This window comes from Schistocerca serialis, chromosome 1, assembly GCF_023864345.2.
Source record: "Schistocerca serialis cubense isolate TAMUIC-IGC-003099 chromosome 1, iqSchSeri2.2, whole genome shotgun sequence".
Taxonomy (NCBI): domain Eukaryota; kingdom Metazoa; phylum Arthropoda; class Insecta; order Orthoptera; family Acrididae; genus Schistocerca; species Schistocerca serialis.
Window position 1 is genome coordinate 668,497,490 of NC_064638.1, and position 26,011 is coordinate 668,523,500.

Genomic DNA, 26,011 nt, shown 5'->3' on the forward strand with positions numbered 1-26,011 from the left:
GAGAAGAAACTGCTAATTCCAGAATGGAACTTATGAAGCTGATGTTATTAAGTGATGACATTGGATTTCAAGATGGAATGCTGGCTAACACAAAATCACGTGTAGAAGCAAAAGTCATGTGTCATAGAAGTGAGTCTCCTCAGATGGAAATGCAGTGTTGCTTGACTGCTGCATTTGTAGCTGGTCCACACTTCTTCCAATTCTTCTCTTTCTATCAATCTCTCTTTTTTAATAAAAATTACCAGTAAATTTAGATGCATTTAGAGCATATATTGCTTATTAACTCGCATTCCAGATCAGACTGGTAGCATCCTATTACAACATTGCTTCACACACAAGCAATGGCTCATACAAAACATTGTTGAATTGAGAACATTTAACTTAGCTTTTAAAACACAAGTGGGAACTATAGTATCAGTCTTCAAAATGCTTACATTTGCAACACAATAATAATGGGAATAAAATGGAATAAATTTATTATTTACAACATAATACATTTTACTGGCTCAATTTCAGAATAGCCCACATTTACACCTCTGAAAACATTAAGAATGAAGTTACTGGCAGGTCTGATAATAAATTTACCATCTGAATTAAAACATTATTTTTGTTTACATACAGATAAACCTGCACAGCAAACTGACTGCTACGTGAACACACTCATCACTTTCAAAGAGCACATGACAGACACATGTGACCAGTTATATTCATCTTACATTGTGGACTTTTGATATTAGTCTTGATGCTATTGTTCTCTCTCTCTCTCTCTCTCTCTCTCTCTCTCTCTCTCTCTCTCTCACACACACACACACACACACACACACACACACGAGAGAGAGAGAGAGAGAGAGAGAGAGAGAGAGAGAGAGAGGACAAAATTCATATGAAGTGCTATCATGCAAAATATACCCCATAACATCAGTATTTTGGACCAATGAATGAATTATGATGGATTTAGGAGAAAATTATCCTTGAGTTACTTTACTTACATAAGGTTCCACAAGCTTCATTACCAGTTTTTCATGCTGTACATTTGATCTATCAAGACTCAGTCGTACAGTTACTGGGTCAAATATCTTGAAAGTGATATGTTTCCATGTTTGGTCTGCAACTGAAAAAAGATATTTGATGGAGTCCATAGTAAAAAATATGGTAAGGAAAGTTCTGGCAGACTGTAAGTAAGAAGACCACTCACTGAATTGCAGAAGCATTGAGCAGTCAACAGGCATATATAAAATACAAAAGAGAATGAAAATATGCTAGCTGTCAGGAGAAATCCTCTGATGAGCTAGAAAACACACACGAATGCACACACACACGCACGCACGCTCACTCACACACACACACACACACACACACACATCTGTGCCCATACATTGTGCTGGCTAGACACAGTGCCAATGACTCAATGCTTCTTGTATTTGGTAAGTGGTCTCCTTCACTCCTAAATCATTTAGAATAATAAAAAATAAAATTTTTATTAGTACAATTATTTACATGTAAAGTGTGTACTAGTAGGTAAACAAAAACCAAATAGTGTAACTGGAGCAGCATCAGATTTTTACAAGCAGCGGATTTTCTGGATAGTGAATGAGAGGTTCATTTAGATCAACCTAAAGCACCTGTAGTTTACCTAAAATACCACTGGTCGATATCACAAGTATTACAACTATCATTAACTGTACCTAATAATTAGTAAAACATATAGAAACAGTTTATAATAACCAACTCTGTTGTTCTTCACACTCTATATGTTCTTCTTTAAGACTGCAGCCAACAGAACATGACACAAATGGTGTGTTGTTTCAAACAGATAAGTAAACAACTTCTTTGTTGCCTTTTCTGAATTTATAACACAACTGTTCTCATTCTCCTTATTCCTCTTTTTAACTTATTTACATTTATTGACTTTATCTGGACACCTTCAGTTGTGTCTTCTGTTTCACATCAGAAACAATCAAACTGTTTTTCTGCCACTCTCATATTGTAATTGTGTCTGGTGTTCTCCACCAAATTCATTTCACTCTCTCATTGGTTCACACTCTGATGGACTCATCTTTCAGAGTTTCTTATGTTCTGTGTCTTCCTTCAATCCTCGAAAAAAAGTTTTTCTTTCCCATAACTAAAGGTGAGTAAATAAGACTTTTTTTAATGAAATAAAGAAAATGTAATAATGCTTAACATAAATATTTTAAATGTGTTTACCATCTATAGCAGGGACTACTACAGTTAAGCTGACAGTGCCGCGCAAATCGTGAAATCATAGTACTCGAATCACTTCAGAAAGAACTGAAAGCCACAAGAGAACATGCTCTGTTGTTGGAAAACATTATTAAAAGTCTATCTGACCCATCACATAAAGAACTCGGTCAACTTCAAGAGTACAGTGAACCAAAGAAATGTGCAAAACCTAAATTTGTTTCCAGTGCGTTAAAAGTTCCGTTAAGAAATCGATTTCAACATCTTATTACAGATTGTGAACTTAAAAATGTTGAAACAAGCAACTCACACCAAGACTACGAATCGGAATCGGCGGACAGGAAATTTACAAAGCCCAATAAGTCAGTAAAACGTAACTGTCTCGATGTTGCAAACAAAGTGACTCCTAAAAACTTTAGTAGGCCTACAGTTTTGCTTGCTGACAGCCGCGGAAGAGGAATTGCAGGAATTCTTCGTTTCCAGGAGGATCTCAATGTGACAAGTGTTGCGAAACCTGGAGCAGGCCTAAAAGAAGTTTGGAAAAACTATAAAAACAATAATCACGTTACACAAAGTGAATGCATTGTAATATTGGGCGGTGCAAACGATGTATATAAGAATGAACTAATAGCAGCAAACAGAGTGCTAAGAGATGTGCTACGTACAACAGAGGATCAAAAAGTTATTGTTGTAGGCATTCCACACAGACATGACCTTACTGAATCTTCTTGTGTGAACAGAGAAATCCAAAAAGCAAACAGGATGTACGAAAGGATCTGCAAGACCACTTCAAACGCTTTTTTCCTCAGTATTGACGATCTTGAAAGACAGCACTTCACAACACATGGTATGCATTTAAATAAATGGGGCAAATCGCTGCTCAGTCAAAAGATCAAAATGGTAGTGGATATTGTTTCTCCTATATGTAAGAAAAGTGATCCTATTCCACTACCACTGGTAAAGGACGCCTGCAAAGTATCTTCCCTACCATGTACTCCAGTTGCAGCAGTAACACAACATCAGGTATCACTGATTACAAAAGAATGTGCTGGGAGAGAGGAAGCTGTAACTACAGTTACAACAGGTAGAACACCTCATTCAGGAACTAAGATAACAGAAACAGCAAAAGTGGCAGCATATTCAGCAACAAGTGTACCAACAGGTGATCCAGCTGTCCATTCTGCAGCAACATTTGAACTACCTACAGTGGGAACCCAGCCACTTAGATCATGCCATGAACAAGAAGACGCGAAGAGACCTCCAAGAGTAGAAGCAGTATCAAGTGTAGCGGGCAAACGGAAAACTGTACCTCCATTACGTCTAAATGATTTTTTAGTACAAGGCAGCAAGGGGAAGAAGCTCATAAGATAAATAGTGCCAGAGATTTAATAGCCTCTCAGCAAAATAGTGCATCTGTAAAGAAAGACAGGTTTGATTTTATAATCTGTTATCTTAACATTGAAGGAGTAAGGGATAAAGAATTTATTGTCAATGACTTTGGATTAGAAAATAAGTTTGATATCTTTTGTTTAAGTGAACACTGGGCTAGTGAGAGTGAACTTACACTTATTAAATTTGATGATTATATTCTAGCCTGTAGCTACTGCAGAAAATTGCATTTAAGAGGTGGTGTGGCAATATATGTTAACAAGTCATTTAGCGGTACATTCAATAGATTAGATCTAGATTTTCTGTGTGATGAACAGAACTTTGAAGCTGCTGGTATAGTAATAGACAGTTTTAAGTTAGTTATAATTTCCCTGTACAGGTCACCTAAGGGTATAACCAATGTATTTTTAGAAAAACTGGACCTGCTGTTACATGTACTTACAGATACTAGATGGATACATTATGATATTGTGATAGGTGGAGATGTGAATGCTGAATTCGATGTCACAACACAAAAACGTACTGTCACTGAACTCCAAAACTTACTAAGACAGTGCAACTTACATTCAGTCAATAACAAACCTACAAGAGAACATGCATGTTTTGACAATATTTTTGTAAATTTTAAAACAACAGAAGGATCATGTTTTGTGACAGTATTTCCGTATTCTGATCATGATTCAGTATCTTTAAATTATACAAGTAGGTTCCCTCTTGATAAGAGTTATGTAAATAAGTTTGTCCCAGAAGTTGTGGTCACTAGACCAGTCACAGATGAGAAAATTGATAGGTTTCGTACGTCCCTTTTTAACAGAGATTGGTTTGGCCTGTGTTATGATGAGACACATTATACTCTAAGCAATTATCTGCCAGCAAAGGTATTATTTGATAGGTTTCTCAAAGCATTTTTGGGACACTTTAATGACTGCATACCAATAAAGAAATGCAAAGTAACTGACTGAGTCCTAAAAGCAAAAGTTCCAAATAGACAAAATACATGGTACACAAAACAGCTGTCTACTATGAAAAATCAAGTTATGTTGTTGTACAATATTTATAAAAATCTGAAAACCAACCATGCTAAACTAGCCTATGTTAGATCTAGGAATGAGTACAAAAAAGCGATTCTGGAAGCCAAACAAGTACACAATCTCAGAAGTATTGAGAAATCCACCAATAAGTGCAAAGCAGCATGGACTCTAATAAATAGTGTCGCCAAAGATAAAAGAAGTGACAAAATTAGTATCTCTCCCCAGGAATTTAATGACTTTTTTATTAAATCAGTTGAGGAAGTAGGAAGTGCTATAATTAAACCTGAAATCAGCTCATCACAGTTACTGTCAAAAAATATTGCTAGGTCATCAACAAACACATGTACCTTCAATTTCTCTGAGGTCTCAACTGGTTTTGTGTTAAGAATAGTGAAGCAGTTAAAATCATCAGACAGTGTAGACATATATGACCTGTCTTGTAACATGCTTAAGAAAGTAATAGACTGTATAGTGAACCCCCTAACATATTGTATAAACAAGTGTATACTGGAGGGTTTTTTCCCTGATGAGCTTAAACTGTCTAGGGTAGTTCCAGTACATAAAAAAGGAGATAAAAATTCTGTCTCAAGTTACAGGCCAATATCCATAGTCCCAGTTTTCTCAAAAGTTCTAGAATGCATAATTTACCAACAATTATCTGTTTACTTTGATAACATAGGATTAATAAGTGGATCACAGTATGGCTTTAGGAAAAACCTATCAACCATTGATGCCATAGACAATGTTGTTAAATACATCCATCAAGTATTTGAAGATAAATGCTTTGCCCAAGTGACTTTTTGTGACCTAAGCAAAGCCTTTGACTGTGTAGAACATACACTGCTACTCGAAAAAATGGCCTTTTACGGTGTTAAAGGTAACAGCCTTAAGCTATTAAGATCATATTTACAAAACCGTAAGCAAGCCGTCTGTGTTGGGAAAGAAATGTCCAGTATAGAACAAGTTGAGGTAGGTGTTCCACAGGGATCCGTGCTGGGCCCTTTCCTTTTCCTAATAATGATAAATGACCTGCCATCATTTATCAAATCCAGAACAGTACTCTATGCTGATGATATAACATTTCTGAACAGCAGTAATGATCTTAATAGCCTTAAAACATGTGTTACAGAGACAATTGAGCAAGCTTCACTCTGGTTTAAAGCAAATGGGTTCTTGCTTAATGAAAGCAAAACCCAGCAGATGGTATTTAGTTTAAAAGACAAGTTTCCATCAGATGATCCTAGTTGTGTTAAATTTTTGGGGGTATATTTGGATGATAAACTTTCTTGGAATCCACATATTAAGTATATTAGCAGTAAATTGTCTAGGGTAATCTATTTGTTAAGGCGATTAATGCACTGTGTACCTAAAAATTATGTTAGAGTATCTTACTACTCATTTTTCCAAAGCATCATATCCTATGGCATTATTTTATGGGGAAACTCCACTTGTGTGCATGATATACTATTGCTGCAAAAGAAAGCTATTAGGATAATTACAGGCTCACCATACAAGGCTCATTGTAAACCTCTGTTTACTCAACAAAAAATCATGACAGTAATAAACCTATATATTTATTATGTTTTAATCTACACAAAAAAGAACTTACCTAAAGTAAAACGCAGGGCAAATATACATTGTTACAGCACTAGGACAAACAGCTCTATCTATATGCCCTACCACAGACTGTCAAAATCAGTTAACAGTTATGAACTTATGGGCCACAAATTATTTAACAAACTTCCACAAGGTATACAAAATTTACCAGAGCAACAATACAAACAAACACTTTATGACTGGTTAGTTGTAAACCCATTCTACAATGTAAAGGATTTCATGACCTGTGATATTAAACTGTAAAGCTCTTAACAATTCTGTCCTTCTATAGCATGTACTGTACTGTATTGTATTATATGTATGACTTTGTCTATTGCTGTAATGGCTTAAAGACAATAAAATTATTATTATTGTTATTATTAGTCTATTTTACTCAACTCATGATTACTTGTAACCAGTATGAAATATATGTTTCCCTATACAGTATATGTTATGTAATTTACTGAAACACCCAAGTACACATGAAAACTTATTCTTACCTCTCTGTCATAAACAAATTTCACTGGCATGTCTTTGTCTAACAGGTACACTGTTCCTTCAAATCCATATTTGGGTATTAATACTTGCAATGCATTTTTCCTCACATACAAGATGTAGCCTTGTTCATCTTGCACTCTTTCTCTGAAGAAAATCTGTAGTAAAATCACATTCATTGAAAGTAAAATCAATGTAACACAATAGCAATAGATACATGAAAAATTAAATAAATGAAAGTTCTATTGCATCTTAATAAAATCTACAAGTAATGCTATAAACTAATGTATTAAAAGTAGTAAATGTGACATTCTAAACAAAGAGGCAGGTACCATAATTTTCACTGTTTTGTAGTTTTGACAGTAATATACACAAAGGAGGTGACATAAAATTATGCATAACACACACATATCCTTTAGAAATCAAGTTTGGACAAGTGACAAAAAGAGTCCACTTCGCCGGCCGCAGTTGCCGTGCGGTTCTAGGCGCTGCAGTCCGGAACCGCGGGACTGCTACGGTCGCAGGTTCGAATCCTGCCTCGGACATGGATGTGTGTGATGTCCTTAGGTTAGTTAGGTTTAAGTAGTTTTAAGTTCTAGGGGACTGATGACCTAAGATGTTAAGTCCCATAGTGCTCAGAGCCATTTTTGAAGAGTCCACTTCCTACAACTTCCCTTCCAATACAATTAAAAGGTGAAATGTGGAGAGTGAAACAGCAATTTTTGTATAAATTGATGACTAACAAACATTGATTCTTGTATTGGTAGCAACATAAGAAAGGTAACTGTTTCTGAAGAAAGGCATCACAAAGATACTACATACGGCCATAATGTGCAATTGTTTATGGACAACCAGTTTCAGTGAAACAAACACCTACAAGTCACAGATACCAACCATTACATCAGATTAAAGGAAGGCTCCTTGGTGTTCAGGACACAGTTACTATAGTTGGGACAGCTGTCACTTATACGTCTATCCATTAACTCACAAATCTTAGTCATTAAGTGCACAAACTGGCATTGCAGTGTTTTGAACACTGTCTCATCAAACTTGTATCATAAACTGACAACTCGGCCTTCCTTTAAAACAGAAGTAATATCTGGCATTTCCCAAGGTAGTGTTATAGGCCCTCTATTGTACCTGATCTATATTAACAACATAGGAGACAATCTGAATAGCCGTCTTACATTGTTTGCAGATAAGGCTGTCATTTACCGTCTTGTAAAGTCATCAAATCACCAAAACAAGTTGCAAAATGATTTAGATAAGATATGTGTATGGTCCAAAAAGTGGCAATTGACCCTGATTAAATAAAAGTGTGAATTTATTCACATGAGTACTAAAAGAAATCCACTAAATTTCGATTATGCAATAAGTCACACAAATTTGAAGTCTGTAAATTCAGCTACATACTTAGAGATTACAATTACAAACAACCTAAATTGGAACGACCACATAGATAATGTTGTGGGTAGAGCAAACCAAAGACTGTGATTCATTGGCAGAACACTTAGAATGTCACTAAAGAGGCAGCTTACACCATGCTTGTCTGCCCTATTTTGGAGTATTGCTGTGTGGTGTGGGACCCGCATCAAGTGGGACTGATGGATGACATCAAAAAAGTACACATAAGGACAGCTAGTTTTGTATTAATTATGAAATAGGGGATATAGTGCCACAGACATGATACATGAACTGGAGTGGCAATCATTAAAACAAAGGCGTTTTTCATTGCGATGGGATCTTCTCATGAAATTTCAGTCACCAATCCACCGATTGCAAAAACATTATGTTGGCACCGACCTAAATATGGAGAAATGATCATCACAATAAAATAAGAGAAATCAGGGCTCGCACAGAAAAATTTAAGTGGTCGTTTTTCCCACACGTCGTTCAAGAGTGGAACAGTTGAGAGACAGCTTGAAGGTGTTTCACTGAACCCTCTGCCAGGCACTTTATTGAGAATAGCAGAGTAATCACATAGATGTAGATGTAGTTGTAATGGAAACCGCAATTGGAAGATTGTCACTTGATAAATTATCCCTTAGTAAAAGGGCATTACACCACCTTCTGATGGTTTCATGATCACATTCTTTAAATACATGGAAGCTGTGCAGCACTGTTTACAGAAAATATGAAGGCAAACAAGTGCGTGCACTCTCTCTCTCTCTCTCTCTCTCTCTCTCTCTCTCTCTCTCTCTCTCTCTCTCTCACACACACACACACACACACACACACACACACACAAATGCAACTTGCACACACGACCACTCTCTTTGCCTTTCTCACAATATTATCTTATTCCTATAGTACATAAGAAATATATATAAAATATAAAGTCTAATGACAAACAATTCTGCCTGGTGGAACAAAAATAGGTCAGAGGAATTTATTTTTTCTGTCAAATTTATCCAATGTATAAAATCCTCATGATGTCTGTATGATATCTGAATAATTTTGCCTGTGATTTATATAAAATACAAAGGTCATTTCAAAAGTGCTGCACATTGTGCTTGTGTGACCATTACAGTAGTGTAATCAAGATAGGAGTTCCTGTCAGCCGTGAATGAGACTTTAGGCATGACAGTCGTATATGTGGTGTCTGGTTTGCAAGACTATGTAGTGGGTAATTCAATTTTAAAATGGAAGCTGAAACTGAGGCAGGTCAGCTTACAAGTGTTTACTAGTGTTCTTACATGAAAAATTGGATCCGTACTCGGAAAGAACCCAATGGAAATTTACAAAACTTTGAGAGCAGTGTGTGAGAATAGTGTAATGGATTGTAGCACAGTATCACGGTAGTCTGCTCATTACCATAAAGGTTGTGTCAGCACTGAGGACAACCCAAAAAGTAGAAGGCCATCGACTGAACAAACTACAACTCTCAGTTCATTTTTAATGACATATTGAGAGAGGATCGACAAAAAACATGAGAGAAAATTGCATATGTGGCCTGAATGTTTGTCTCTTCAGTTTAAAGAATCATAACTGAAAAGGTAAAGGTGGGAAAAGTTTCTGCCAGATGAGTTCCACATAATCTGAGTAAAGAGCAGAAAGAATCACAGAATGGCTTCAATGTTATCGAACAGAAGGAGAACAGTTTCTGAAAAGAATTAGTAAGCTTGATGAAACCTCGATATGAGATTTTGATCCAGAACTGAAGTCTCAGTCATCACAATGTAAGAGTTGCTGACTCTTCATGCCCAAAAAATTTCATCCTCCAACAATTGAAAGTGAAACCGATAATTATCTTTGCGTGACACGAATGGAGTCATAGCTACAAACAGCATGCCCAAGGGATGTCTATAACAGCTGCCTACTACAAACTGTTTTTGCAAAATCTTTTGTGCCTGAAAATTCATCAAAGGAAGTATGACATGCTTGCAGCTGGTGTCCTCATTTTGCATAATAATGACAGACTGCATACTGCCCTACCAGTGAAAGAAACACTCGACAAAGATATATGGGAAATACTTCCCCACCAACCATACTGTCCTGATATGAGCTCCCTAAACTTTGATTTGTTTCCCAGTTGGCTACAATTGATTAAGCTTTCAGTGAGGTGACCCGAGTAATCAGACAGCTCAACAATGAAGGTGCCCTATCTGGAATATACAAGTTGCTGAAACATTGGGAAGCTGTCATAAGCAAGAATGGAGATTATATTAAATACCTGTAAAGGTATATTTTAAAATAAATTATTTTCTTCACTTCTATTTTACAGTTCAGAGGACTTTTGAAATGACCCTTGTACGACAATAAGCGAGACAACAGATTTTCTTTCCATAAACATTATAACAGATGAGAAAGTACAGAAACAATGGGGAAGACAGATGGGGTACAGGATGGAAAATTAGATGTTACAGGAAAGACAGATCAAGGTCTGCCTGAAAGTTGAAGCCAAGATTGTAAAGTCCAAGTATGGGTAAGCACCAATATATTTGTGTGTGTGTGTGTGTGTGTGTGTGTGTGTGTGATTTAATCAAGTAGATTTCTATATTAATACGAGAGAAGGAAAGTTGCTACTCACCATATAGTAGAGATGCTGAGCCGCGACAGACACAATAAAAAGATTCACACAATCATAGCTTTCGCCCATTAAGGCCTTTATCAGCAGTAGACACACATAAACACAGGCACACACACACACTCACGCAAGCGCAACTTGCACACACATCTGCAGTCTCAGAGAGCTGAAACTACACTGCGAGCGGCAGCACCAGTGCAGAATGGGAGTGGCGGCTGGGAGGGGGTAAGGAGGAGTCTGGGGCGGGGAGGGGGAGAGTAGTATGGTGGGAGTGGCGGACAGTGAAGTGTTGCAGTTTAGATGGAGGATATGAGAGAAGGTGCGGAGGGGGAAGGGGGTAAGTAACGGAAAGGAGAGAAATAAAAATAAAAATAAAAGAAATTAAAAGACTGGGTGTGGTGGTGAAATGAAGGCTGTGTAGTGCTGGAATGGGAACAGGGAGGGGGCCGGGTGGGTGAGGACAGTGACTAACAAAGGTTGAGGCCAGGAGGGTTACGGGAACGTAGGATGTATTGCAGGGAAAGTTCCCACCTGCGCAATTCAGAAAAGCTGGTGTTGGTGGGAAGGATCCATATGGCACAGGCTGTGAAGCAGTCATTGAGATGACAGATATCATGTTTGGCAGCGTGTTCTGCTACAAGGTGGTCCACTTGTTTTGTGGCCACAATTTTACGGTGGCCGTTCATGGGTACAGACAGCTTGTTGGTTGTCATGCCTACATAGAATGCAGCACAGTGGTTGCAGCTTAGCTTGTAGATCACATGACTGGTTTCACAGGCAGCCCAGCCTTTGATGTGATAGGTAATGTTGGTGACCGGACTGGAGTACGTGGTGGTAGGAGGATGTATGGGACAGGTCTTGGATCTAGGTCTTTTACAGGGGTATGAGCCATGAGGTAAGGGATTGGGAGCAGGGGTTGTGTAAGGATGGACGAGTATATTGTGTAGGTTCGGTGGACGGCAGAATACCACGGTAGGAGGGCTAATTTCAGGGTACAACGAGAGGTAATCGAAACCCTGGCGGAGAATGTAATTCAGTTGCTCCAGTCCTGGATGCTACTGAGTTATGAGGGGAATGCTCCTCTGTGGCCGGACTGGTGGACTTTGGGAGGTGGTGGGAGACTGGAAAGATAAGGCACGGGAGATTTGTTTTTGTACAAGGATGGGAGGATAATTACGGTCAGTGAAGGCTTCAGTGAGACCCTTGGTATATTTAGAGAGGGACTGCTCATCACTGCAGATGCGACAACCACGGTTGGCTAGGCTGTACGAAAGGGACTTCTGGGTATGAAATGGGTGGCAGCTGTCGAAGTGGAGGTATTACTGGTGATTAGTAGGTTTGATATGGACGGAGGTACTGATGTAGCCATCTCTGAGGTGAAGGTCAACATCTAGGAAGGTGGCTTGTTGGGTTGAGTAGGACCAGGTGAAGCAAATGGGGGAGGAATGTGAATAAGGTGTCCTCACCTTCACTCCAGATAGCAAAGATGTCATCAATGAATCATCAGCTCTCTGACACTGCAGATGTGTGTGCAAGTTGCGCTTGCGTGAGTGTGTGTGTGTGTGTGTTTGTGTGTGTGTGTTTGTGTGTGGATGTGTGTCTACTGCTGACAAAGGCCTTAATGGCCGAAAGCTATGATTGTGTGCATCTTTTTATTGCGCCTATTGTGGCTCAGCGTCTCCGCTATATGGTGAGTAGCAACTTTCCTTCTCTCGTATTGTTACATTCCATCCTGGATTTTCCATTGTTTGAAATTTCTATATTATTATGCAAAAAGCAACCGCAAACTTGAATGAATGGTGTAATTACCTATGAATGTCTTTAAAAAAGAGTAGATGTTAAAAACTGGAGGAGAAGGAGGGGGGGGGGGGGGTGCAATATCTTTCAGACAAACAGACCTTCATCAGAATTAAAAACATGTGCACGTGTGCATGCTCCCACACACACACACACACACACACACACACACACACAGTCTCTGGCTGCAAAGGCCAAATTACCTGGCCTTGGCAGCTACAGATTTTGCTCATGTGTGTGTGTGTGTGTGTGTGTGTGTGTGTGTGTGTGTGTGTGTGTGTGTGTGGGCGCGCGCGCGTTTTTTTGTCTCTTTCCAATGAAGGCCAGTTTGGGCGAAAGCTTTGACAGTCTTTTTTTTGTGCCTATCTGTGACTCAGCATCTGCAGTATATGGTGAGTGCAACTATCCTTTTCATAATACTGTCAAGTATCAACTGTAATATGCAGAGGTGATTAATCTGATGTGAAGTAAAGTACAACACTGAAAACCTGAGAACTGGCACTGATTAGTGCATCAGTAACACAATGAGATATGAGAGATGACATCTAAACAGTCCTTGCTTCCTGAAAACAATACACTGTTTACTTTCTGTACTATTTTATTCCTTCAATAATGTACAGACATCATAAATTCGTTATAATGACTGTCCATAGGAATCACAATCAGTAGTAGTGGTGGATATTTATTTAACCTGAGAAGTTGTAGCCAACTCTGCAGTCGGTCACTTGTTGCAACAACTTTTAGCTTACAAACTGGGGTGCTGAATCTCTTGTGTACATCTGCTTTCGTAGCTATAAAGAGTGTACAAAATGTAATTCAAACTGAGTGCCAAAATCACTTTTGTTTGCTTCAATTTTTCTCAACAAATGGAAATGGCCACTAACAAGAGCAATGAGGAAAACTTCTGAGTGTTTTATCTGTATTTTCATAATTTATTGTAATATTTTGTGCGAGAACTGATAAGCAAATGAATGTACTGAAGGTAAAACACAAGACTGTAAGGCTAATCAACACTTTTATCTTGAAGCCCCCTGTCTGTGGCAGCATAAGTTTTTACTTTTGTACCATGAAATATGAGACGCCATGCTATTTGGTGAATCATGTATTATTGTACTGAAAATGTGATTTCAAGACACTTCTAAAACCAAAATAGATGTATGAACATTTTTTGAGAGTTTTTGCCTGCTACTATCCACCATTCAATCAAAACTCCAGTGTTCATAAAGAGTAATGAGCCACCTATTGCCAAAAACAGTAAAGGGACCAGTTACCAGGAAAGAGGTTTGACTGAACCAAAACTAATTTACAAGATTAATATGTTTTTGTTTCCAAGAGTGTGTCTGGTGATATATATGACTTCATCCATCATCAGCTTAGTGAGTATAGCCCCATGATTTTTTTGTTGTGACTTCACCTTTAGTGAACTCGTATGTCCCCATAAAGGTAACTTAACTGGATTCCTGAGAACATGCTATTTACATCCCAAAGTGTGCTTTTTACCTTTACTTATATCTTAGTGAACAGCAGTATTATGAGCTGGTAATATGAGCACAAAAGTTATTTTTCAATAAATATGACAACAGGAAGTCCTGGGTACAATGTAAATACTGGGGTGTTGAGCAACCAAAAGGCACATAAACTAAACTGAAAATATTGTTACGTTTTTGGATAATGTCCTTCAGAGCTAACTAGTACACAGCTGAACTGTCCTGGCCACTGTCCGAAAGCTTCGCAACATTTTCAGTCTTCTTTATGTGGCTATTAATCACCTATCACCTGAGGCATATAGTCAATGTCACTTTAACCCTGTCATGCTTAATTTTCAACAGCAGTGATAAGTTTCTTTTAGAAGAAGCTTCTTAAATTTAAAGGTTGTCCACTCCTCTCCATGCATGCACCATCACACAAGGAGACACCTCTGTGACATGTTTTCTACCACATATGTTATACATTATCATGAAGCAATAAAGTGCTGGTTACCTTCATATACATGTAGGATTGGCTGAAGTGTCTTTACTGTTGTGCTGCACAAGGTATTCAGTCACAGTCAGTCATCGGGTTGAAAAGGGAACATTTCCATATAATGATTTGTTTAGCTATTATTTATATTTCTTCAGAATAAATGAGTGTTTAAATGAAACTCAGCACTCTGAGTGACTTTGTATAGTATTTGGAAAATAATCTCTTCCAGTTCATATAAAAAAGATGGGATGACACCTCCTGTAGCAGATGAGAAGTACCTAACTGTTGATTTCAAACTAAGCACACTATGCTTACAGAGAATGATTTACAAGAAGAGCACTTGCACATAACAGCAAATTCAGATAACTCTTGGGATAAAAGTGGGAGCTATCACTGAAGATTTCATGCAAGAGTCTTGATATCAGAAACGACTCATTCCACATCATTAGGATTTGTCATGTAAAATGATCCTTGGAACATGTAACTAAGCAAAAGGTTGGAAATTGGTCCACGCCAGTTATCTAACTCGGTTTCCGGGGGCTTGCCAGCTGGATCTCTGTTATGATTTGCAATATAGGTTTAATTTTGACATATAAAATTTTATATTCAACATTTTAGCTGGTGGTGAAATATGGTATATCATTTTATCAAACAACAGAAAATCCAGGATGGAATAATGACAAATTAGGGAAAGGATAGAGTGCCACTCACGATGAAGGGTTTCTTCTGAAACAGACATCATACACACACACACATTCATGCAGCCCACACACACACACATGACCACCGTCTCTGGCTGCCGAGGCCAGACTGCAAGCAACTGTGCATGATGGGAGAAGCAATCTGGATGGAGTGGGTAAGGAGGAGGCTGGGGGGGCAGGAAGGGGTAGGCAGAGAGAGTACGAGTAGAGAACAGTAAATTGCTGTTTGAGGAAGCATACAGTGATGAGGTGGAGAGACGGTAGGGCAGCTAGGTGAAGTCGGGATGTTAGATGGAGGGCGGGAGTGAAACGGAAAGTGGGAGAAGTAAAAAGATTGTGGGTGTACTTGTGGAGTAGAAAGCTGTACAGTGTTGGAGTGGGAACAAAGAAAGGGACAGATGGGTGAAGGACAATGACTAATGTAGGTTGATGTCGGGAGGTTTACAGGAACGAGGGATACATTGGAGAGAGAGTTCTCATTTGTACAATTGAGAAAATCTGATGTTGGTAGGAAACAATTGCACAGATGGAATCTCTCCTTGCAATATATCCCACATCCCCATAACCATCCAAGCCTCAACCTATGTTAGTCATTGTTCTTCACCCACTCGTCCCCTTCCTTATTCTCATTCCAGTACTACACAGCCTTCTATTCCCCAAGTGCATCCATAGTGTTTTTACTTCTCTCCTTTTCTACTCCCCTCTCCCTCCCATCCTTCCTGCCCTCCGTCTAATCTCCCTCTGGGATTGGGCTGCATGGAAGTTGAATCCCTGCCAGAGAAAATGGACCTTGATGGATTAAAGAGCAGTGTTGCTGCAGAGTTACAGTTGCCTAGTGAGTGCCCCACCATTTTGCCACATGAATACATTGGCCAAAAGTGCCCCTCATGGCCAGCATAAGCACCGCCACACTTTGACCACTCAGTCCATCATGTACTTCATCTGATAGTGTCCATTACTATCTCCACCGTACTACTGATTACTCACTGCCGGTTTCGCTTTGGCATTGGTTTTCCTCTTTGGTCCTGATTTGGATTGTGGCTCATACTTGACCTCTTGATAGCACTGCATTGGAAGTTCATTATTGCACAGGTTGCTACTGATCGCTCTTGTTGTGTTCGGTCCGCCATTTGGCCAGCCATTTTGCTTGACTCTGGCATGGGTTTGAGTCCCATCCGCAGTTGGTCTTCTCGCCTTGTGTCGTCATTTCTCTCTGTTTTTCTGATGTGCACTCTGGTACTCAGCTACTTGCGGATATAGCACTCCAGACTGCAACTAGCTGCCCTACCCTCTCTCAACCCTGTATGCTTCCTCAAACAGCACTTTACCATCTCTCACCCGTATACTGTTCTTCCTCCCCCTCCCCGCCCAAGCCTACTCCTTATCCCCACCACCAAGTCTACTTCTCCCATTACACACAATTCCTTGCAGTCTGGCTTCAGCACCCAGAGACAGTGGTCATGTGTGTGAAAGCTGTGTGTGTGTGTGTGTGTGTGTGTGTGTGTGTGTGTGTTTTCTATTTCATTAGAAGGCCTTCTGGCTGAAAGCTTACATGTCTTTTTGTTGTACCTATCTGTGACTCAAAATCTCCACTATATGATGAGTAGCAATTTATCCTTCTTATAGTATACCAGCCTATTCCAGGCACAGAGCAGTAGTCATGTTTTTTGGATATTTTCTGATACTTCTTGGAAGGATATCATATTCCACTTGTGGCTGCAGAAGTTTTAATTTTGCTATTACAATTTCAGGTTTATGTTACTGTCAAGTAACTATGTTGTGGCAGATGTGTAAGTAATGGTACGGCATCAATCATATACGACTGACAATGGCTTAATGCTGAAATTGCTATGGCAAAATAAAAACCTCTACAACCATAAGTGGAATATGATATTCTTTCAACAATTCATAAAGGCTGAGGACTCATTTTACATGAAGTTTTCTGGAGATATTTGTTAAATAAAAATAAACATTAAATGCTGCTGTCTGCTTTCGTAACCTAAAGAAATTCAGGAAAGGTAGCCAAAAACGGGCTTGCATGGGATCCTGTTCCACAGCTCATATAAATACCAAAATACAAGCATGTCTTGAAAAGTTTAAAATTCAGGTATCTTGATACTGTAACTATCTTAAATCTCATAACGGTACCACACAATTTCCTCTTCTAAATAAAACAGAAATTATCTGCCGAGATTATTTTGAGATCACTACTAGTTACACCTGTCTATGATGTACACCTTAACATTTTCTAGGAGACATGCATTTGAGTCTCCAGTAATCTGATTTGGCACATGAACTATAGACAACATTAACATGTACTCTTGGGAGGCGAAGTTTTTAGAAAATGAAGACTCTGAAGTTCTTTGTCAAAGGTTTCAAGTTGACCAATGTATACACCTCAAAGCCCATTGGTTGCAAAAATACAACACTTTTTCAAATTCTGGAAATTAAACCCACTCATTAGACATTTGCACATTGGATTTTCTCTTTGTTGCTAAAAATGACATGTGCCTAAAGTAATGAGATGATGGGCTCTGAATTTTCTTCCGTTTCTCCATCTTCATTAATACAACAGTATATGAGTATGTTAATAGCCAGTGGAAAAATACTCCTATTGCAGCACAAAAAGGTAAATACACTCCTGTTTAAAAGACTGATTGGAAAGTGGGGTACCAGCTGACTCATCCTGCCTTCCTTAGCACCTTTAAAAATTTTCCCAAAAAAGTCTGGTACATAAACATATTCATACTCTTTTTAACAAGCAACTCACCACTCACTCCCACAAGCCCCCTAACTATAACTAGCTCTCATCCACTAGTTCAGCACTCTGTCACTCACACCCATCCACTTCCACATGCTCATTCTCACTCATTAACTCAGTCCAAGTCATTCTCTCTTTGCATCTCTCTCACTGTAACTGTCTCCTATCTCACACCACTTCCTTCTTCATTCCATCCTTGTATTACTGCCACCTCTCATAGTCACTGTCTCCTCCTCGCTCTCTCTTACTGCTACAGTCTCATTCATTCATTCATTCCTACTGCTGCTGTCTCTTCTCGCTCTCATCCCTCATTTCACTAGCTCCCAACCACTTCCAATTTCTACATCTCTTTATGCCTGTTTGACTGGTGTTCCCTCCTTTACTCTTTCTCCTCTCTGTCTCCTTCCGCTGCCACTGTGTCCCTCTCTTCCTCTCACACTGTCATTGTCTCCTTCACTTTACAGCACACTGCTCCATGTTACGCCACTTTTAAATTACATTTTCACACCACACTGAAGCTCTGTATCTTGGAAATGAGTGGGTATAACAAGCAATTTTTTTTAAATTGTTTGAGATTGGGATCTTACGAAGACATTGTAAAAATTCCACCCATGGTGCATAGCCACCTTGGAATCTGTGGCTCAGTTTTGGTACTCAAAAACCATGTTTTTGGAGCATTTCTCGATAATGGATGAAGATTTTTGAAAATGGGAAGATCAGACTTCTAGAGCACATAACATTAAAATCTGAGCAATTTGCTGTGATTTATTTTTATTTAAATTTCACCTCACGCTGGGTTTTAGTACACATGTAAGGTAAATTTCAACATCTGTATTTTGGAACTGCATAGGTTGTCCAAGATCAGGATCTTAGGAATATATTTCAAAAATTTCAGCCATTTACTGTGCATAGCCATCTTGGCAAGTGTGGCTTGGTTTTGATATAAGAAAATGGTAAAAAAATTTCCTATTTTGCGGTTTTTCTAAGGAATCGCCCATGAAATAATGGTGCTCTCATAAGCCCCTTAAGCCCCACTACATACCACGTCAAATGCAAAAATAACCAACCAATCTACTGCATTTGCCTAAGCAGAAGGAAGTGTGTAATATTCATGCTTTGGCCTATACTGCAGGATAGTGACACTAACACTAACCTTGTTAGGTATACAAAACACTCGACCGTACCTCTCTATCACCAACAGAACCTGAGGTATGAGCCCCGAAAGAATCCAATTTTCATGTGAGGCATTCTGAAACATACTAGACAGCACATGCGATTGTATGTGTACTGATTCTTTGTGCAACCTGTATCTCAATGAATAGTCATCACAATACTAATCTAAATAAGTTGTTGATATCACTTGGCTATCACTCTGTAGTAAATAAATTCATACATGCACAAAAATTTACAAAATCACAGTATTTGGTACTAAAACGTTTCAAATTAATGCTTTTTATCAGAATCGCATGATTCACTTATTATTGTGCAGAATTAAAGAATGATTGTTGTACCCAGTGCATTTAGGGAAAAACATGCAAAGATAATACAGGCAATAAGAATAACTGACTCTGTGATTGCATCTGTGTCTCATGGACAGAAAGATTTTATTCCAGGAACACTGCTGTACTAAGAAATGCTTACAATTATTGAACGAACAGATGTTTACAATGGAATGCAAGTACAATGCAACAAGTCCTTTTTCATCCTTTGCCTGACTTCTATCCTACTTAGAAAAGGGGTGTCAAGAAGTAATGCAACACTTTTTTTTCTTGGCCACTTTCAGTTGCAAAAATGTGGAATTTCTTTTGGGACATCAATAAATATTCCTGCTTCAACCTTAAGAGTTTCACGAAGTTCTGATGGGTAGTTGCCCAATACATAGCCTTCAAAACGGCATCTGTGATGGAAGTGCATTCCAAACAGAAACCTGTCATTGAGTTTCTTTTGGCAGAAAACCAGAGCATCACACATATTCGTAAGCACTTGCAAGATTTCTACAGAGACCTGTCAGTGAACAAGATCACACTGAATCTTTGGGTGAGGCATCTTAATCATCGCAACAAGGTCATGCATATCTGTCCCATCGCTCATGTACTGGACCGCCACACACAGCTGTGACTATTACAATGTTGAAACTTGTGGACACTCTCATTTGAGGTGAACAATGGGTCGCAGTCAAACACCTTGCTGAACAACTGGATGTCTCTGTTGGTATTGCTGACACACACATCCATAGTTGAGGTACTCAAAGGTGTGTGCCCACTGGGTTCATTGCCACCTAGTAGAAGACAATAAAGAAAGCAAGGAACATCTGTGCAGAGTTGCTCGCAGGTTACAAGGCTGATCATCATCATTTTATGTCGAACATCATCACAGGTGATGAAATATGGGTTCGTCACTTCAAACCAGGAACAAAATGTCAATCCATGGACTAGTGCAACACCACCACCTCTCCTCCAGAGGAAAAAATTTAAAGCCGCAACCTCAGTCAGTAAAGTCATGGTGACTGTCTTTTGGGACTTTGAAGGGGTTATTCTGTTTGGTGTCTTTGTTCATGGTGCAATGATCAACTCTGAAGTGTGCTGTGCTACCCTCATAAATTGAAGAAACAACTTCAGCGTGTTCATTACCACAAAAATGCAACTGAACTTCTCCTTCTCCATGACAATGTAAGGCCTCACACAGGTCTATGCATCCAAGAGGAGCTCACAAAACTTCATTGGACTGTTTTTCATCCACCCTACAGACAAGATCACCCAACTTCTGGCTTCCATCTGTTTGGCCCATGAAGGATGTACTCCATGGGAAGCAATATGTGGATGATTCAGCAAGACACTGGCTCCAATGTTGACCAACAGAATGGTACCATGCCGGCAAGCAGCATCTCCCAGTAAGGTGGCGCAAGACTGACACATTGAATGGAGATTACTATGAAAAACAGAGTTTTATAGCCAAAATAGTGAGGAATAACATGATCTATTGGAATCCTAAATAAAACCAACTCGCTTTGCATTACTTACTGAATGCCTCCCATATGTTATCCACATTTTGTAACTTCTGCTTTTCATTGTTGTTGTATGTACATTTCATAGTTACAATAATGTCAACATTCAGTACAATATTTGCCCTCCTAAAAATTGTTTTGGGATCTTTTTAATCACAATTATTCATTATAGATGAAAAACAAACAATAACTATCCTCTTTCCTAAATTTTTTGGTATATCTACACTTTTTGTTTTCCTAAATTTTTTGGTATATCTACACTTTTTGTTTTTTTCTGTACTCTGAAAAAATTTCTCTAACTGATATCCCCTGAATTTAGAGTCAACGTATGATGCCCTAATAAGCTGAAACTATGATAGCAAACAATTAAAATATTCATGGCAGCCATAGTGACTATTCTCGGGAATACTGATAAGTGAAATCAGTGGGAAACTTAGTAATAAAACTCTTCTACTATCTTTTAAGTAGTGCTTTTACTGCATGTTCTACAGTTACAGCTTCAACTGAAACATTGGTGAAGAATCTGTGACTTTCAAATGTACATTTCTGAAATAAAAAACACTACTGAGAAGACAGTAGATGTATTTATTATCGAGTATTCCAATAAGAACTTTATTTAACATTTCCACAACTATACGTTTAACCTTAGAAGAAAGATTAAGGAAAGGCAAACCTACGTTTCTAGCATTTGTAGACTTAGAGAAAGCTTTTGACAATGTTGACTGGAACACTCTCTTTCAAATTCTAAAGGTGGCAGGGGTAAAATACAGGGAGCGAAAGGCTATTTACAACTTGTACAGAAACCAGATGGCAGTTACAAGAGTTGAGGGACATGAAAGGGAAGCAGTGGTTGGGAAGGGAGTAAGACAGGGTTGTAGCCTCTCCCCGATGTTATTCAATCTCTATATTGAGCAAGCAGTAAAGGAAACAAAAGAAAAATTTGGAGTAGGTATTAAAATCCATGGAGAAGAAATAAAAACTTTGAGGTTCGCTGATGACATTGTAATTCTGGCAGAGACAGCAAAGGACTTGGAAGAGCAGTTGAACGGAATGGATGGTGTCTTGAAGGGAGGATATAAGATGAACATCAACAAAAGCAAAACGAGGATAATGGAATGTAGTCGAGTTAAGTCGGGTGATGCTGAGGGTATTAGATTAGGAAATGAGACACTTAAAGTAGTAAGGGAGTTTTGCTATTTGGGGAGCAAAATAACTGATGATGGACGAAGTAGAGAGGATATAAAATGTAGACTGGCAATGGCAAGGAAAGCGTTTCTGAAGAAGAGAAATTTGTTAACATCGAGTATAGATTTAAGTGTGAGGAAGTTATTTCTGAAAGTATTTGTATGGAGTGTAGCCATGTATGGAAGTGAAACATGGACGGTAAATAGTTTGGACAAGAAGAGAATAGAAGCTTTTGAAATGTGGTGCTACAGAAGAATGCTGAAGATTAGATGGGTAGATCACATAACTAATGAGGAAGTATTGAATAGGATTGGGGAGAAGAGAAGTTTGTGGCACAACTTGACCAGAAGAAGGGATCGGTTGGTAGGACATGTTCTGAGGCATCAAGGGATCACCAATTTAGTATTGGAGGGCAGCGTGGAGGGTAAAAATCATAGGGGGAGACCAAGAGATGAATACACTAAGAAGATTCAGAAGGATGTAGGTTGCAGTAGGTACTGGGAGATGAAGAAGCTTGCACAGGATAGAGTAGCATGGAGAGCTGCATCAAACCAGTCTCAGGACTGAAGACCACAACAACAACAACAACGTTTAACCTTTTTAATAGCACTTCTTCGCCCTGATGTAACAATAGTTGTGAAATTTTCAGAAAGAAAGTAAATTGTTAAAGTGGTGAGGTCATTAGAGACAGAGCACAAGGAAAAATGGGCAAGAACAGCACACGAGATTGGCCATGATGATTTCAAAGAAAACAGCTTGGCATTCACCTTAAGTTATTTGCTGAAACCAAGGAAAACCTAAATATGAATGGCGGGAAGTCTGCTCCTCCCACACATGAATGAAGGACCTTCAAAACTGCAACACATGACTCTGTTATAATTTTTAGCATCATCCCTGAGTTACAACATTCAACAGTGACACAACATACTAAGCACTCTTTCAAATTTGAATCTTCACTTAGCTACAAAAACTAAGTGATAGGAGCACACATTACGTAAATGTCATATTTTTCACAGGCTAATAAGTGAAAAGCTACTACTATCAACCACCGTCTACAAATAAATTTAAAGAAATTATGCTATGGAAAAAAGAAATACAAAATAAGCTACCTGCAGTTGACTATTTTTATCGATAAGCTCTTCATATACATCAATAAACAAAATAACTTCTGGATTATTGTTTAAATAAACATTACTCTCATAACCATAACAAATAACAGCCTTACATGTGTATGGAGTGCAACTGATGCTCTCCCAGCATATTGTGCCATACGGTTTCGATAATTCAAATTGTTGCAAAGTTCCTGAGATTTCTTTTTATCAAGGAGATCTGGATAAGTTGAATCTGCTCCAATGCAAACAGCCAGAAGTCGGTGCACAATTATATCTGCATATCTAAAGAAAGTAAACACATACATACAAAATCATGATACAGAATAAATCAAAAAATCAAATTATTCTACATAGACATACATTTATTTTAGGCTGACACTCAATATCTAAAATTAAAACACAGTTAAAAATGTATAAGGTAATAACTCACAGAGCCTACCACACCATGACGCAAAAGATTACTCTACTAAGAACTTGAGGGGAGTGGTGAGGCAATGTCTGCAGTTATCTGGACTAAATGTGGTTATCTAGTCACACAAAGACTGAATGCTACATGATAATACTGACTTTAGAGCTCTACTGGAAGTGATCAGCACACAGCAGGCTTTGAGATTTTGAAGCATTCAGGGTGAGACAGTACACACTGGAAATGCCTATGAAAACCTTTAACAACACATGCGGCTATGTGCACGTCCTGTCATAACACTAGCAGCAGAGTCAGTCGATGTTGTGACTACCACGAGAGTCTCATTTGACAGTTGTGGGGGACATCGAGCCAGATGAGGTTTGCGGCAGTAGTGGGTAGCAGCTTTGAAGTGCAAAGTATGAGAAATCCTGAGTGCAGTTCAGCTAGCCAGAAACACAGACTACGTGGTGAGAAAAACCATTATTCGAGTTGATCAGGGAAGGCAGTCGGCATGGTCGAACTACATGAATAAAGCAAATATGAAATAAGGCAAAAAGTAAACCAAACCAGTGACAGAGAAACCAGTCACATGGTTTTAAATATAAAAATTAGACGAGTATGTGAGTAAAGACATATTCTCACTACATGATTAGTTTACAAGTTTTTAAACATTAAATATTTCAGATATAAAATGAGCTATGAAAATTAATAACTCACTAACACCTTAAGTGATTCAGGCAAATGTAGTGTCAATGGATAGGACTCATTGAGCACTATTGAACTGATCTAATAGATTTTCTGTAAATACTACTTATTTCAAATTAAAGGCTGGAATGTATATTCTGAGTAAGAAAAAGTGAATTTTCTAGTAAATAAAACATAATAAAAGTAGTGACAACATTAGTAAATACAGGTAATTAGAGATGTATGACTTTAATTAGTTCAATTATTTAATATTTATTATTGATTTAACAATGCAAATTAGCACCCATATGGACAAAGCATGTATTTGTGAGAAAACAATTAAAGCTACACAAAAAGTACAAGCAGCATTGAAAAGCTGATGAAGTTTGTGTACAAAATTATGTGTAAAATGAATATATAGTATGAAATTTATAGTTTATATATGTTTTCGATAGGGTCAGAATTAATATTAGTCAGTTTTGTAATAAGTCTTGTAATAAGTGAAGAAAAACAACAACAAGGAAAGAACAGACTGCTAGTCACGACATAGATGAGGTACTTGAGTCACAGATACGTACAATGAAAAAGAATGGTAAACTATTTGAGCTTCCAGACAAAGTCCTTGTGAAGCAAAAACAAACAAGCACAACTCACACAGGCACTGAGTCTCGACTGTGACTGTGTGTGACAAGAGCAGTAATTAAGCTGGGGTGGGTAGTGGGGGTGAGGAAGAGGCTTGGGATGGGGATAGCACGATAGGGGTGAGGGAAGCTGCTAGTACTGCCTATGGGAGCCTGCAAGGATGGTGGGGACAGGACAGAGCTGCTAGCGCAGTGTCACAAGGCTGTGGTGGGTGGGGGGAAGGGAGTGGGAGAGGAGAGAAGTAGGCTATGTAGGTGAGTTAGTGGGATAGAAAATGTGTGTAGTAAGGGAGTGGGAGCAGGGAAGGGGATAGGTAAGTGAAGGATGTAGACTAACAAAGGTTGTGGCCAGGGGGGTTATGAGAAAAAAGGATATGTTATAGCAAGAGTTCCCATCTCTAAAATTCAGAAAAGCCTACTCCAGGGATTGTTGAACAAGAAATTAGTGAATGCAGGAACTCAAACCACATCAAATAAGGATTTGTGTATGTTTCTGAATACAGATTGAAAGAAAGTGGCTATGCAAATGTAAAAGAAAGTTGTCAAGAAATGGCAAAATTATCCCAAGAATGTAATCAATAGGGCATCTGTTCCATTACTCAGTGTTATGTAAAACTGCTGAAACTGCCAGACACATAATGTCACTGATAGCTTTCATTCTCTACCAGTACCTCTCTCCTACATTCCTAACTGAGGAGTTAAACAGTCAGAGCAAGATATAGGTAAACTGAAGTTGTCTGGTGTGCCATGAAGCATGCTGGTACAATAAAGTTGAAAAGAGCAGTCTCCACAAAAACTAACAGTTTGGAATTTAGGTTTGGTCCAATTTCAGTTTTATTGTGTGAAAATGTTTCAAAATAACATGCACAGCATTGCAGAGTGTGTAATCCATTTCTCCACTGTACCCTCTCTTCCAGAAGTACTAGATCAGCAACGTATAGAGCAAGGCTTCTGAGGAGTTTGGGAAGTAGGTGAGAAGTGCAGGCAGCCTGATGCCCTTAGATGGGCTGTGAAATATAAG

General features: G+C 38.6%; 1 protein-coding gene across 1 annotated transcript in view; it reads right to left on the bottom strand.

The window, feature by feature from the left end:
- LOC126479936 (exosome complex exonuclease RRP44) overlaps positions 1-26,011 on the bottom strand; it is a 148,386-nt gene that overhangs the window by 16,591 nt on the left and 105,784 nt on the right. Inside the window, exons 15-18 of the mRNA XM_050103826.1 lie at positions 23,373-23,541; positions 6,716-6,868; positions 5,979-5,985; positions 990-1,105 (exon numbers count right to left, since the gene is read on the bottom strand). Of these exons, the coding sequence (XP_049959783.1) occupies positions 990-1,105; positions 5,979-5,985; positions 6,716-6,868; positions 23,373-23,541 (445 nt within the window). The remainder of the gene's footprint in view (positions 1-989; positions 1,106-5,978; positions 5,986-6,715; positions 6,869-23,372; positions 23,542-26,011) is intronic.